This window comes from Lissotriton vulgaris, chromosome 5 (genome assembly GCF_964263255.1).
Source record: "Lissotriton vulgaris chromosome 5, aLisVul1.2, whole genome shotgun sequence".
Taxonomy (NCBI): Eukaryota; Metazoa; Chordata; class Amphibia; order Caudata; family Salamandridae; genus Lissotriton; species Lissotriton vulgaris.
The window spans coordinates 1,771,133,892-1,771,149,860 of record NC_141693.1 but is presented as its reverse complement, the minus strand read 5'-3'; the positions used below and the strand labels follow the sequence as shown (position 1 = coordinate 1,771,149,860).

General features: G+C 46.9%; 1 protein-coding gene across 2 annotated transcripts in view; it reads right to left on the bottom strand.

The window, feature by feature from the left end:
* AARSD1 (alanyl-tRNA synthetase domain containing 1) overlaps positions 1-15,969 on the bottom strand; it is a 213,974-nt gene that overhangs the window by 135,029 nt on the left and 62,976 nt on the right. For both annotated transcript variants that reach the window (XM_086924063.1, XM_086924064.1), the window contains exons 5-6: positions 9,609-9,765; positions 9,239-9,355 (exon numbers count right to left, since the gene is read on the bottom strand). In XM_086924063.1, the coding sequence (XP_086780189.1) occupies positions 9,239-9,355; positions 9,609-9,765 (274 nt within the window). The remainder of the gene's footprint in view (positions 1-9,238; positions 9,356-9,608; positions 9,766-15,969) is intronic.

Here is a 15,969-nt window from a genome sequence, read left to right as displayed (position 1 = left end):
AGTAAAACACCTTTACCATTAAGAGCTCTATGGATGAGACTCAAAAAGCATTTGTGCACCCAAGTTCAACCTAGGGTCACACAAAAATCCATCAGTGAGGGCAAAATCCCAATTCTGACTGACACAGTTCTGACTGAATTAATTTAATTCATATACTGCTTACTGGTAGTCTCTCAACACACCACGTAAACAAACATAAATGTGCAAGTATGGTGTTTATAGTGTGGCACTAGTGAGGCAATAGCTCCATATTTAATGGCACTGTAGGGGAATGGTTCCCTACACCTAACAAAATATTTTGCACATGGAAGAAAAAAAGTTGCATATAGGACTTACTGTGAGCAACGATGAGAGCGCTTGGTATTACCGGAAGATTTATTACATGAGTACAGTCTCTCTATCGAAATCCTATAGGTAAACTACTCTATGGTGGGAATAGCTCTCCACCATGAAGGATATTTAGGGGCACCCACCAGTGGTGTCCGCTTTCTCCACTTTTATTTGTACTCTATATATCGTGCCCTATTTAAAGTCCCTTATACTCAATCAACGGATTCAGCCAGAGAAATTTGACGGTTTGATGTTAAAACTACAGCCTATGCTGATGACGTGGCAATTTTTACCCCAGATCCACTTTGCACCATCAACCTAGTGTCAGATGAGGCCATAAGGTTTGGAAATTTCTCCGCATATAAATTATACAAAAACGCAATTCTTACTCAATTTGCAATCAGAGAAGGCAATCCCGAGGACAGTTTCAACTGCTACTCATTTAGGAGTTAGGCTTGGCAGCAAAGTGGACTGTGTTTTTCAAATGAATTAAGAACCTCTGCTGCAATTGGTTATAGCTGAGATCCATTCATAAAATCGACTCTCAGTTAGTATATTAGGTCACTGCAACATCATAAAAATGAATGTTCAACCAAAGTTTATACCACTTCTGAGCAATATTGTTTCGGGTCCCAGATTCATTTTTCAAATGCCTCGAGGGTTCTATGGGCAGGTCCAGTGGGGCTATAAGAGGGCTAGGCGAGCCATCCACTTACGGAAGCTCTCATACAGCCCGGGGTGGGGGGCATTCAACTACCAGACTTGAAGCTCTATTTTTGGGCAGGCTTTGGAGGCTGCATCAGGAATCTGCTTATGGATCATAATTTGAACCTGTCTATTCTGAGTTATCAACTTGCATTAGGGTCAGATGCCAGGTTCTTTTCCATAGACTTTCAGATTCCAATTACTTCAAGTCGGTCCGGTTTAAGATAATTAAAGACATCATTCGTATCTGAAGGGAAATTTGTTCCAAGTACTCCTTACTTATCTTACATGCATACACCCCACTTTGGGCGAATCCCAAATTTCCCTCTATTTTCCACAATTCAGCGGGTAAGGCTTGGGCAACCTTAGGGGTTGTAACGGGGCGCCTGGGGCCTGGCACCCCGTGCCGGGTTCGGACTATGTACAGGAGAGATTGTCTCAGGACGATGACTGCACTAACCCCTCTTCTATCCCGCAGCAGTCGGACTATCGAGGGTCGGGAGTGGACTTTTCCGTGATACAGGAGGATGATAGTGACTGGCCCTTTAACTGCCCCGGAGCTGCTGAGTGGGAGGAGTCACGGAACGAACGTCCGTCGTCAAAAGAGGAAGAGAGAAAGGACGAGGTGTGTTTGTACACCTGGAGCGAGGACGCAGAGTGAGAACGACGAGAGAGTGAGACGAAGGAAGCGACAGGAAGCGGACGAGGAGCCTTGACGGACCTGGAGACGCCAGGAGGCCAACGACCCCACGTGTCGCCCAGCCACTCACCCGGGGGAGGTGCGTGGCTAGTACAGGTGCGTAACCGTCTCAGGGGTTGGGTGGGACGCAAGGGAGGCAATTCTGTCCCGTGAAACTTCCCTGGGTCCCGGTACACCTCCTCCCCTTCACAAGCACCAATCCTATCCACTCACGCCACTTCCCTGATACCGTAGAGCAGGAGCACGCGTGGTTTTTGGAGTCCTCACCCCCTTTTCCCTGATACGGCGGATTGCCGAGCACATCTCTCACGAGTGCCCTTTTGTTTGTTTTCTTTTGATACCTGGGAGGAAGCGAGGTCAAGACGGAACCCGAAGCAACCCCGACCCGACGGAGCCTGACAGGCCATCGGAGGACGACCCTGCTAGAGATCCGAAGAAGGCGAAGGTCGAGGAGCAGATCCCCCAGGAGAACCCCCGTTTTAAGAAGGACTTGTTCAGATCATCTTTTGAGTGCAATAAAACCCGTAATCACCAAAACCCGTCTGCTGCCCTTCACTGTGAATCCCGCACGCCCTGAAGCGCTTACAGTGGTGGAGAATGCGGGCATAGAAGCCGTCTGCCAACAGAAGATGGAATCTGTACTCGAACAACTTGCCAAAGGCCAGGAAAGGCTAGGATGGGTAGCCGAACAGCAGCTGACCGCAGCCCAAGCCAACAGAGACTTGCTGAAGGAGGCATTGGCCGCGAGGGACCCGGCTCCTTGGGTGGATCCTGTACAGTCCAGCAGCACTACTGAGAGAGTCATTCCCCATGGGTCCGCCGCCATAGCTCTCCAGAAGTATCAGCCGGGGGAGGATCCGGACGCTTTCCTCCTAAATTTTGAGCGCGCCGCCCGGGCCTGCGGATGGCCGGTGGTGAAATGGCCGTTCTTTTTGGCCCCTCTCCTGGTGGGGGAAGCACAGTCCGCCTACCAGGTGGCTAACCCCACGGGAGACACTTCGTATCAGGAGGTAAAGAAGGTAATCCTGGAACACCTGGGCTTGGATGCGGAGGCGTATCGCCTGCGGTTCCGGAAGGAGAGAGGCGCCCCTGGGGAGAACCCCCGAACCTTGTTCGTGCGTCTCCGAATGGCTGCTGACAAGTGGCTGACTCCCACGGTAAGCACCAAAGAGGAAATTATGGACCGCATTTACTTGGAGCAGTATCTCGAGGCTCTCCCCTACCCCACTCAAAGGTGGCTGAGGCAACACCACAACCTTACGACCGCACAAGCCATCGACATGGCCTCTTCTTTCGCCCGGGCCCAGCCCCGGAATCCAGCTTGGGAACAGGAGAAGACCCCGAGACCCCCCCCCCCAAACCAGAGAAGAAACCGCCAAGACAAGGAGAACTATCCAGGCCTAGGCCCTGGCAACCCATGGTTCCCGGTAATGCGGGGCCACAGTGTTTTGACTGTGGGAACTGGGGGCATATCGCTAGACACTGCCCCAAGAGAAGACCCCCGGACGAACCTATGGAAGTTGGCTACCTTCCAAAGCCTGTACTTTTCTCCGCCGAGATGGGAGGCACCTACAGAGTAAGTGTCAGGGTAAACGGGACCTCCATTTCTGCCTTACTTGATTCTGGGTGTAGGCAGTCAGTGATTCAAACCCAGCATGTCACTCTGTCCCAGTATATCCCCAGGCAAATGGTAAGCATTAGGTGTGTCCATGGTGATGTACGTCCCTACCCCGTGGCCAACATTCCGATACAGATTAGAAAAGGGGACACCCAGACAGTGAGGGTGGGAGTGCTATCCTCTTTGCCCGAGGACCTCATCATTGGCACTGACAACCCCCGGTTTCTGTCGCTGCTTAGGAACAACACAGACCGTCTAGATAGAAACCTTGGTACAACGAACGGTCCCCTCGACCCCTGTCCGGCCATGCTCACCCCGGAACCATGGTTATTAGACCGGAGCTTCCAATATGCCCAGTCAAGCGACCCCTCTCTTTTGAATGCATGGGAGCAGGCCCATCAGGGACAAGGGCATGACCCGGACAGGTTTCCCAGGTTTACCATCAAAAACGACCTATTATACAGGGAAGGAAATCCCAATGAGGAGGCCCAACTGCTAGTACCCGTGCCTTTCCGTAGTCAAGTGCTCTTCTTCGCCCATAGCCACTTGTTAGCGGGACACACGGGAGGGGAAAAGACCACACAAAATATCCTAAGACATTTCTACTGGCCAGGCATATACAAGGACACGGCCGTGTACTGTCAGGAATGTAGCATCTGTCAGAAGAAAAACATGACCCGGCCCCCGCAGGTACCCCTACAACCCCTTCCCATCATAGGGAAACCATTCGAAAGGGTTGGCATGGACATCATTGGCCCCCTCCCAAAGACGAGAAAGGGGTATCAGCATGTGTTGGTCCTGGTCGACCATGCGACTAGATTTCCTGAGGCCTTCCCCCTAACTGCCACCACCACCAAACAAGTGGCCGAGAAGATGGTCGAGGTGTTCAGTCGAGTCGGATTCCCGAAGGAAATCATGACGGACCAAGGCACCCCCTTCGTCTCCAAACTGATGAGAGAAGTATGTAAAAACCTCGACATCACCCAGATCCGCACCTCGGCCTATCATCTGCAAACGGACGGCCTTGTAGAAAGGTATAACCGTACCCTCAAAACAACGTTGCGGAAAATGCTGGAGGTTAGCGGCGCCGAATGGGACCACCTCTTGCCCCTGGCTTTATATGTCATACGAGGCCAACGACAGAGCAGCCTAGGAGTATCCTCCTTTGAGCTATTGTATGGGAGACAACCGCGATCGTTGATGGAAATGACGAAAGACGCCTGGGAAAATGAGCTGCCTGAAGAGACATCTAGCACCCGAGAGTATGCTCAAGGTCTGAAGTCAAGATTGGGGAAATTGCGAAACCTGGCCTGTTCCCACCTGGAAACTCAACAACAGCGACAGAAAACGTATTATGACAAAGGGAAGAAATGGAGACGGCTAAGAGTAGATGACTGGGCCTTGATCCTACTTCCCTCATCTACCCAGAAGTTCCGGGCCGAGTGGGTAGGCCCCCACAAAGTCGTTGGCACTATCGGGAACACCAGTTATCGCCTGCAGATGGGGCCACACAAGACGCAGGTCTACCACATCAATATTCTCAAGAAATGGCTAGGACCGGCTCCCTCAGAGGTACATGTGGTTACCCCAAGAACTGGACACTCCACCCGAGAGGAACTACAGATCAATGACGAACTGACGGAACAACAACAGGACGATATACATACCGTGTTGTTAAACCATGACACGCTCTTCTCCAACCTACCAGGTAGAACCACCCTAGCAGAACACAGTATCGACACAGCTCCTGGGAAAACGGTGAAAATAAGACCCTACCGAGTGCCCGAATCTAGAAGGAGAGCGATACAGAAAGAAGTGGAGGACATGCTAGACCTGGGGGTTATTCGCCCGTCCAAGAGTAATTGGTCTAGCCCCATAGTAATGATCCTCAAACCCGATGGATCCCGCAGGTTCTGTATGGACTTCCGAGCCCTGAATGAGATATCCTGTTTCGATGCCTACCCACTCCCTAGAGTCGACGAACTCATCAAGCGTCTAGGGGATGCCCAATATATAACGACGCTCGATCTCACCAAGGGATATTGGCAAGTGCCCTTGAGGGAGGAGGATCGACGAAAAACGGCCTTCAGTACTCATGAAGGACATTATTAATTCACCGTCCTACCCTTTGGCCTGCATGGAGACCCGGCAACCTTTCAGCGGCTCATGAACACGGTGCTGAAAGACGTGTCCCAGTTTGCCTCGGCCTACCTCGACGACATCGTCATTCATAGCCCGTCTTGGTCGGATCATCTAAGCCACCTGCATGAGGTATTCTTGGCCCTGGAGAAGGCCGGTCTGAAGGTGAATGCAAAGAAATCCAAGGTCGCCTACCAGAGAGTGAAATATTTGGGCTATGTATTGGGTCATGGGCTTATCGAGCCCCAGATAGAGAAGATCCGAGCGATTGCCGACACCCCCTTCCCCGCCAACAGAAAACAACTGAGAGCATTCCTGGGTCTGGTGGGGTATTATCGTTGCTTCATACCCCAGTTCTCCCATGTAGCTGCACCCCTTTCGGACGCCTTGCGTCGCCCCGGTAAGTCTTCCACGCCCCTCCATCCTACTGAGTCTATGTTGGCTGCCTTCTCCCGCCTCAAGCATGTAATCACCTCCACTCCGGTGCTGACTTCCCCTGATTTCACGAAACCATTCACCCTGCATACTGACGCATCTGAATATGGGATTGGGGCTGTGCTGTCACAGATAGGCCAGGATGGTAGGGAGCACCCCGTAGTGTACGTTAGTCGTAAGTTGTTCCCGCGCGAGTTGCGCTATGCCACAATAGAAAAGGAGTGCCTGGCTGTTAAGTGGGCGATGGAAAAACTCACATACTACCTGGAAGGTCATCCGTTTACCCTGTTCACTGACCATGCCCCACTCCTGTGGATGGCCAGGAACAAGTCCAATAATGCGCGGGTGATGCGCTGGTTTCTGTCCCTCCAACCGTATTCCTTCACTGTGAGGCACAAGAAGGGGACTGATAACGTGGGTGCTTATTTCTTGTCCAGACATCCGCTCCCCGAACGTGAGCGTCCTAGGCGGGAGGTATGTAACGGGGCGCCTGGGGCCTGGCACCCCGTGCCGGGTTCGGACTATGGACAGGAGAGATTGTCTCAGGACGATGACTGCACTAACCCCTCTTCTATCCCACAGCAGTCGGACTATCGAGGGTCGGGAGAGGACTTTTCCGTGATACAGGAGGATGATAGTGACTGGCCCTTTAACTGCCCCGGAGCTGCTGAGTGGGAGGAGTCACGGAACGAACGTCCGTCGTCAAAAGAGGAAGAGAGAAAGGACGAGGTGTGTTTGTACACCTGGAGCGAGGACGCAGAGAGAGAACGACGAGAGAGTGAGACGAAGGAAGCGACAGGAAGCGGACGAGGAGCCTTGACGGACCTGGAGACGCCAGGAGGCCAACGACCCCACGTGTCGCCCAGCCACTCACCCGGGGGAGGTGCGTGGATAGTACAGGTGCGTAACCGTCTCAGGGGTTGGGTGGGACGCAAGGGAGGCAATTCTGTCCCGTGAAACTTCCCTGGGTCCCGGTACACCCCCTCCCCTTCACAAGCACCAATCCTATCCACTCACGCCACTTCCCTGATACCGTAGAGCGGGAGCACGCGTCGTTTTTGGAGTCCTCACCCCCTTTTCCCTGATACGGCGGATTGCCGAGCACATCTCTCACGAGTGCCCTTTTGTTTGTTTTCTTTTGATACCTGGGAGGAAGCGAGGTCAAGACGGAACCCGAAGCAACCCCGACCCGACGGAGCCTGACAGGCCATCGGAGGACGACCCTGCTAGAGATCCGAAGAAGGCGAAGGTCGAGGAGCAGATCCCCCAGGAGAACCCCTGTTTTAAGAAGGACTTGTTCAGATCATCTTTTGAGTGCAATAAAACCCGTAATCACGAAAACCCGTCTGCTGCCCTTCACTGTGAATCCCGCACGCCCTGAAGCGCTTACAGGGGTAAAGATTGCTGCACAGCTGTTTGGTTATAATGGGGTTTGCTAATTTTCTTTCCTCCAGACCTCCATTGATCTTCCCTATCAGTTTTTTTTATGTATTTACAGTTACGTGATTGTTATCTGTGTGGGTGTAAAGACCATATCATTTTGGAGGACTCTAGCACCTTGTCTTAGGTATACCTGGCACCAAGCAAGGCTCTGATCCGAGCAATATATCTGATCATTATCGCTTACATGCCAATGATTATTTGCTGCTGGCCTCTACATGGAGTAGGGGCCTAAATTCGGATACTCTACCCGAGAGATCACTGGAGCCTTATAAATTATTTATTTTTCTGTGCAGTCTGTCAGCCTAAAACTTCTGCAATTTAAGACCATCTGTATGCTCTATTACACCCCAGAAAGGATCTCTAAATGGGCAACTAGCCCAAGACTCACATTCCTAAGTGCGGACTGCCGGCACATATCGTCCATATGTTCACTAGTTGGCAGGACGTTTGGTTGGGTGTGGTTCAGCTGTCCATATTCCACCTTGGACACGGTTTTCAGTAATCCACTAGAGAGATTATGTTGGCTCACAAAACCGAGTGTAACGCCAGGCTAACAACAGTGATGTCAATCATAAATATTACTGCTCGGCTATATATAGTGACATCCTGGAGAAGCTCTCTTCCTCCTAAGGTACCGGAGTGGTGGGCACCTTTTTGCCAGATATATGAATTTGAACTGCCTATTTCTATGGCTAAAGGCCCAAATGCCGTAAAACACTTTTGTCGCTCAGTACTGAGACATGTTGTTCTATAACCGCTTCACCTTCCTCTTATTTTGTTTTCTTTAATCTCTCTCTTTTTTCTTTTTGAAGATGCCTATCCTGGTTGTTTCTTTAATTTGTAATACCTTTGTTTTATGGGTATAATGGTCATGGCTAACTCTAAATAAAAACAAATATATATAAAAAACATGGTAAAATCAACTTTTGATAAATCACATTATATATATATATATATATATATATATATATATTTTTTTTTTTTTTAAGTTGAATGTGAAAATGCATATTGGTCTTAGATGCCTTTTTGATGAATTTGTCAGGACGTGGAAATTCCACAGCATACATTTTTCACACATTAAGTATTTATGGAACACTAAGGGGCCTATTAGGATGGCGGCCGGACGGGACCGGCCGCCTGTGGTGCGGCGGTCCCGCACCAGCAATTAGGATGTCACCACCACGGTGGCGGTGACATACCCATCCACAGCATTGTGGTGGGAGGTGCACACAGCACAGCCCACCACAATGCTGGGACTGTGCAATTGCATGCATAACGTGGCAGGCACCACGCGGTGCCTGCCGCGTTGTGCATTTAAATGCAGGGGGTTACCATAGGGACCCCCCATGTGCCCCCCCACGCCCCCAACATCCTGGGGGCCCGCAACGGGCCCCCAACTGAGAAAACCTCATGCCTTTCCACCACCATGGAATGGCTGCTTCCCGCATACATGATAATATGGATGGCAGTGTATAGCAGACACTACCACCATATTCAACCCTTTTACCGCCCGGTCGACTCGTCGACTGGGCGGAAAAGCAGCGCGGACGGTCTTCCCGTCCGCCGCGGTACCTCCGCCATCATAATATGGCGGGGGAGATGGGAGGCGGGCGGGAGATGATGTCGGGCGGATCGCAACTGCCATGCGGGCGGTGGCGATCCGCCCAACATTATAATAGCCCCTTAAGGCTGCAATTTCAGGCATACACAATAAGTTATTTTACAAATTCTGAAAATTCATAAATTTGCTGTGTATATGTGAAAGTAATCCTAAGGAAGCAAATTTGTGACTGTTGTGAATATAGTCAAAATGTGATGTGAGATTAACAAATATGAAAAAAATTATGAGCAGATTACTGAGGCTGTACCTGCAAGTCACTCAAGTTAGAGACATGGGTGCCACAGCACATATTGGCATCAATGCCTTCAATGTCGATGATTCTGACAGGCCCCGTGTGATCATCCGGCAACCCACGACTCCGCACCTATAAGCAAACAAAGAATTATGAATCCAGAAACTCTTTAGAGTGCTGGAGAGAAAGCCAACAAGAAGTTCAAAAGCAAACATCACTGGACATCAATCCTCTAGATGTCTGTGGGATCATAACATGTGGACTTGAAGAGATCGATATGTTGACTCACAGCACTATGCTTAGCTATCAACAGAAGAGTCAACTCCAAGGTCTGCAGGTAGGCGCAACCTTAGGTTTCACAAATTAAATTACGCTTCAAACTCACCTGTTCTATTTCAGGGTCATCCACTGAATAGACGCGGACAAGGACAGGAACATGCTGACGAATCTTCTCATTCACCTGAGCTTCAACGGCTGCTACCTGCTCTGCTGTCACACTAGGCGTGTCCAGCTCAATCACGCTGCGCTGACGGCCCAACTCCCTGCAAACAAAACAAATAAATAACATGCAAATATCAACATTGCTCTACAGAAACCACAACAACATGTAGAGGGGCTTGTCACCGTAAGTACACATTTTCCTTTCTTGAATTTATTTTTACTAGTAGCAACAAAAATTGTCCCCTTTGATATTCAATGGCTAATTTGTAGACCTCGGAATCCTTAGATGTACGCCAACCATGTATAATGTTCAGTTCAGCTCAAGTGCAGGAGTAATGTCTTTTCTTGCAATATGAATATCCGTAATAAAAATGATCCACCAATCTGGTATTCCAATCTCTTTTAATGGTATTGTTCTTCAATCCAATTCTTAATTGTCTTTCAGCCAACACGTGTTCCGTCTGATGCCAATCTCCGCATCAACAGACTTCATCAGGGCTGAAACCCAAACAAATTTACAATATTACATGTATCAACCCGACCAATTACTAGTTATTACATTACCCATCAACGAAATCACCGAAATAATATGTGATGCTTGTCAAGTCAAATCAGGAGGCTACCAAAATGCCCATAAGAATGAAAAAGATCTAAAGATCATCCACGTGAAAAATGAGTATATACAATGATTGGTAACAAAAGGGGTACAGAATTGAAGTAATCCCAAACGTACCATTAACGCACTTAATAAATACTTAGAGGACTTAAAGGTTCCTTCTTCCTCTAGTAGTGTATCTACCAGGGAAAATGAGGATGAAACAACTACAGGTCAGATTCTGGATAATACTTTTTTCCAAGAGGTACGTCGGTTCAGGATGGGGAATCGAGAACCAATAGAGAAAACAAGAGACACAGGCGGGGAAAGACAAGGAGAGGTACAAGAGGAAAAAGGAGGAGAGAAAACAAGAGTAGGGATGAGGACTCGGTCCTGGAAATAATCAGTATGTTATGTACTGTCGAATAATATGATTTCACTATTAAAAAAGGTTTCACTATTTCACTATTAAAAAAGGTTTGGGATTCTGTCCGACTACGAGTATTGATTGGTATACTGCTAAAGTAGATGTTTATAAATTTGCAAGGTTACTCAAACTTAAGAAATATTTTTCTAATCAAGTTATTGAACATGGGCGTGTCTTACCAAGAACTACATTACCTAGTGACATTACTATACAGGAGGTTTATGACACAAAACTCCTCCTGTCGATCGGAGAGAACGAGGAAGATCCCATTACTATGAGTACCTTATTGCAAGAGTTAGAAATCAAACAAAGTTCTTCTATCAGTAGTGGACTTAAAACTAAATCAAGATGGATACCTCAATTATCGGCAGGGAATATGATAGATACATTCTATAAAGCAGTTGACATAGACCGTTTAATTGCTAAAGAAAATAGATGTTCTTTTTTTCCCTAATTAAGTAACCTGAATAAACAAGAAAGGTTGGCCTTAAAATCTGTCATCCAATCCGGAATTGATTATACGCAAGGCTGATAAAGGTGGCAACATTGTTATAATGAACCGAGATGACTACAATGAGGAAGTTTTATCACAACTTAATGACAAAAAATATTATTTGCGAGAATCAACGAGTCCCCTTTCACAAGTTACAGAGATGATTAACTTGAGACTTAAACAATGGTATGACATTGGTACACTAGAATATGATGAGTATGTGTATTTACGTGTAGAGTTTCCTAAGGCACCCTGTTTGTACTGTCTACCCAAAATACATAAGAACAGGGAGAAACCACCGGGGAGGCCGATTATTTCTGGTATTGGTGGTCCAACAGAGAGACTTTCTCAATGTATTGACGTATTTATAAGACCTTATGTGGAGAAACTTCTTTCTCATATTGATGATACTAAACATGTTCTAAATCTGATGAATGATGTAATCTGGGAATCAGACATGATCCTTGCTACATTAGATGTAGTCTCATTATATTCAAATATATCATACATTGGGGATGAGACAAATGGAGAGTTTTCTGAACAAAAGATCTGCAGAATACTTTGATCATACACAAATGATAATGGAAACGACTAAGATTGTTTTAGAAAATAATATTTTTCTATTTGAAAATAAGTGGTATAGACAGAAGCTTGGTACTGCTATGGGCTCCAGATTTGCTCCGTCTTTTGCCAATCTCTTTATGGGATGGTTTGAGGCGGAGTGGATCTGGGGCACCAGGGGCGCACAATGGATTGATCATATATATTATTGGGGACGATATATTGATGATTGTCTACTAATCTGGAGGGGCACCCCTACTGAATTATAAAGTTTTTTTGATTATTTGAATACAAATGAAGTTAATGTCTTTCACTACATGTTACAGCAATTGTAAACTTACCTTTTTGGACATTGAATTGTTTGTTGATGGGGACAGACTTTGCAGCCGGATGTATCGTAAAGAAACCAGCTGTAATGCGCTGTTACATGCTGGTAGTTGTCACCCGAAAAGCCAAATTAATTCAATCCCATACGGGGAGATGTTAAGAGCCCGTAGGAATTGCTCACAGGACACAGATTTTGAACATAACTTGTTAGATATGGCAAAAAGATTTGCGAAACAGAGGTTATAACAATAAAATAGTAACACAAGCTATGTGTAAAGCCAAACGAATGAAACGCATTGATACATTGAAACATAAATTAAGTAACAGTTTAGAGTGTAAATCTCCTAAGATTAGATTGATTACGAATTTTGGCATGGGCAGTCACAAACTATATTCTATTATAGATAAATATTGCCACCTGTTGAAACATGACAAGGATATTTCTTCCTTTTTAACTGAGAGACCTTCTTTAACATTTAGAAAGGGAATTACATTGGCGAACATTATTAGTTAAAGCTATCCACGACTGATATCTAAAGATAACTGGCTAACAGATAGACAGACAGGTTTCTATTACTGTGGAAGGTGTAGCTCATGCAGATGGGCATGCAAAAAGATTCAGGATTTTGAATATAACAGTACAGGTAAATATACTATTAAGTCAATTATTACCTGTGATACTACGTTTGTAGTATATGTTATTGTTTGCACATGTAAAAAGATTTATGTGGGGAGTACTGTGAGAAGACTAAAAGACAGAATGATTGAACATTTTCGTGCATTAAAAAATGGGGATACTAGATACCCAATTGCTTCCCACATTGTACAGAACTGTCATGAAAGGGATAAACATCAATTTATGTATCATGGTATTGAACATGTAACAATGGATATGCGTGGTGGGAATAGAGTACTCAAATTAAGACGCAGTGAAGCTAGATGGATAATGAAACTTAGAGCCGTTGAAGATGGTCCTAATTTGGACTCTGAGTTACAGTATTTCTTAGGCGAATGAACTGAACAATATGTAGTAATTAATTTATTATCTGACTACTATACAAACCTTTTGAAAGATATGTAATTAATATGCTGACTCATGTTTTATATTTATTTTTGTTCTGAATGCAAATCGGCCACTGCATTGATTATGTAGCTGGGTACCGTCAATATATTGAATGTATACAGATGATTATGATAATTTTTTGATGTGGAACTGGATATGGTTCCTAAAAGTTTGTATTGGTGTGTTATATCTACATGATACATTGATCTGTTTTATAATAATGTTTGATATGACAAGACTGCAGCTGTTATATGAAGCGATATGGTTAATATTGATGTAATAATATTAGTGTATATCTTTACTCTTTCCGTTACTCTTTAACTGTCCTCCTGTATTTCCTAAAATTTACTTTTACAAGTGGTGCACTTTTCTCTATTTCAATATATAATACGAGAATACAGAGACAAGGGTGTAGGAACAGCGATATAGGTATACAAGTCCGGCAATTCTTTAGATTAATTTGTGTGGCTCGGATGCTTAGTGCGAGGCAATCACTTTTGAACTCACTGGTTCGAATGAGCTATTGACTATATTTATGCCGGTTATGTTTGTCATCTAATTTTTCCACCAGACGATATTTTTAATTTTACCCTCATAATCTGGAGGGTCAGATTGTTAATGTTGCGGACATATTAGATGAATTGCTATAGGAAAGATTCTTAACCGAGCACGAACATGGTGCATGGTTAGATAAGAGAGATATGACTAACACTGCACTGCAATATAACGTTAGACTTATGATAGCAGTGTAAATATGGGCATTAAGAAACTATTTTACCTACTAAATATAGCTTGTACTAAGGTTATAGGGAACATTGGGAATTTTTATGGAGTGCGTCCAATATAAGATATTAGGATCGATTCTTGGGTTATATTATATCCAGTTGTCGAAACACTGTATTTTGATACGAATAACTTAATTTTATATAATTCGAACAACTATGTAGATAAAATTACTGATTACAAGAGATTGAGACTTTACAACATGGCGCCCACATTTATTGTCCAAGAACGATCATTTAAATATGGCGCCTATTGAGAACGCGAACGCGAAAGCCGGGATATATATGAGGAGACGTTGTGGAGAACAGACAGGTGAGCGTTTGTACAGATATTAACGTGGTTCTTTTTAATGGACTTACTGTTCCCATACATAGTTTATGTACACGTACTCGTGTATTAATGAATGCGTTTTGTAATATTATTAGCTTATGATATTCTCACTTGTTACTGTAGGAGCACTCTTTATGAAGTTTTTTCTGTTCCCGTAATTACCCTTTGGTACATGTACCCTCGGTCTTGGTTATTGGATTTATTGTATCGTCGCTCAAACGTTATTTCGTTTGTTATTTCAGGTACACGTACTCGTGTATCCAGATACCACATAAAGCTGTATTATCGCTTGACGTTCTTTTCGGAAGGATTAACGTGTATGAAGATAGGTGAGGAAATGCATGTGAATGTGTTGCTTTTAGCTGTTTATGTACGCAGCAAATGCATTCTATTACTCAAAAGATGTATTGCACATCATTACCGGTACTAGGCACCTTATGTTTATAATTATAATTAATAATACCAATATTGGGGCGTGGCCAAGATGGCGTCGGAGTAAGACGCACTTTCGAGTCCCTCCGGCGCCCGATCAGCTTAGCGTTGTATAGCATCGTCCACAGGGCGCGGATCGGTCTCCAGACTCTTGCAGAGGCCACTGACATCGAGTGGAGCGGTCCGGCGCCTCCAGCGGGGCAGCAGGAGGCCAGAAAATGCCATTGGGAGAGAGGAGACTCCCGGCCTTGTAAGCACCGGACTCGCGTGAGCAGGAGGCCGGCCCTGACGTGCGGAGGCACCCGGCGCCGACTGGGCATGGTGTCGAAGAATCGCGGAGCCGCGGGTTCCATCTGCTTTCCATAAGGCCCACCAGTTCTGTGGCACACCATCGAAGAAGGCCTGGCGGTTTTGGACGCTCGACTACAGTCGGTTGTGGGGAGTTGGAAGCCGTCCCACCACGTGGAGAGTGTGGTCGGGATATCAGCGGAGCTGAGAGAGGCTGAGAGCGGCCATTGGAGGAGGGCATCGGAGGTGCTGGTTGCAGCCACTGGAGGAGGGGGACGACCCTACTGCAGAGCACCTTTGGGATTTCTGGCACCCTGACCGCAGCGTGAAACGGCTGGTGACGAGGGGCAGGCCCGGACCTGAGAGCACCGGTCGGGAGTGAGAGCGGACTCGGGCCTTGAGGACACCGCGGAGCTCCGCGGTTAGAGACTCGGGCCCCCTGGACGAATTGCCTACCATCTGGAGCTGAGACGAGGCGTTTGGTTCCCTAGGAGAGAGGGCTGGGGAGTCTGGCGGCCAGAGACACACCAAGGCCCACAGTAGCGGTGCGGCCTACATCACCTTGCGGCCTGAAGAACTGGCCTGGTCTATTCCTCCAGCGGAGGCCGTGACATAGCCCTGAGAGGAGTGCAGGGGAGCACTGCCGGAGCAGGGGGGTCCGGACTGGTGGCCCCGATCTACAGTAGCGGAGGTCCCAGGGACGGGCGCAGCGCATTCTGCGGCCTTGAATGCCGGTCGCCTGCATTGATTCTGGAAGGCGCCTCCCGGCGGGAAGCTTTTACGACGCCATCTTGGCTGAGCAGCCGCTGACTGTGGGGCAGTAACGAGGGGGCCGAGACTAGACATCTAGTGAGGTCTGGGGTTGCACCTGAGCGCCCCTTATTCTTGGGGAGTGAGCGACGGCCCTGGTCCCACGCCACAGCCAAAAACCCAAGATGTCTAACACGCTTCGTAAGGGAAGGCCAGGAAAAGACGGCACCTCTAAGTCCATGCAGCAGCCGGCCTC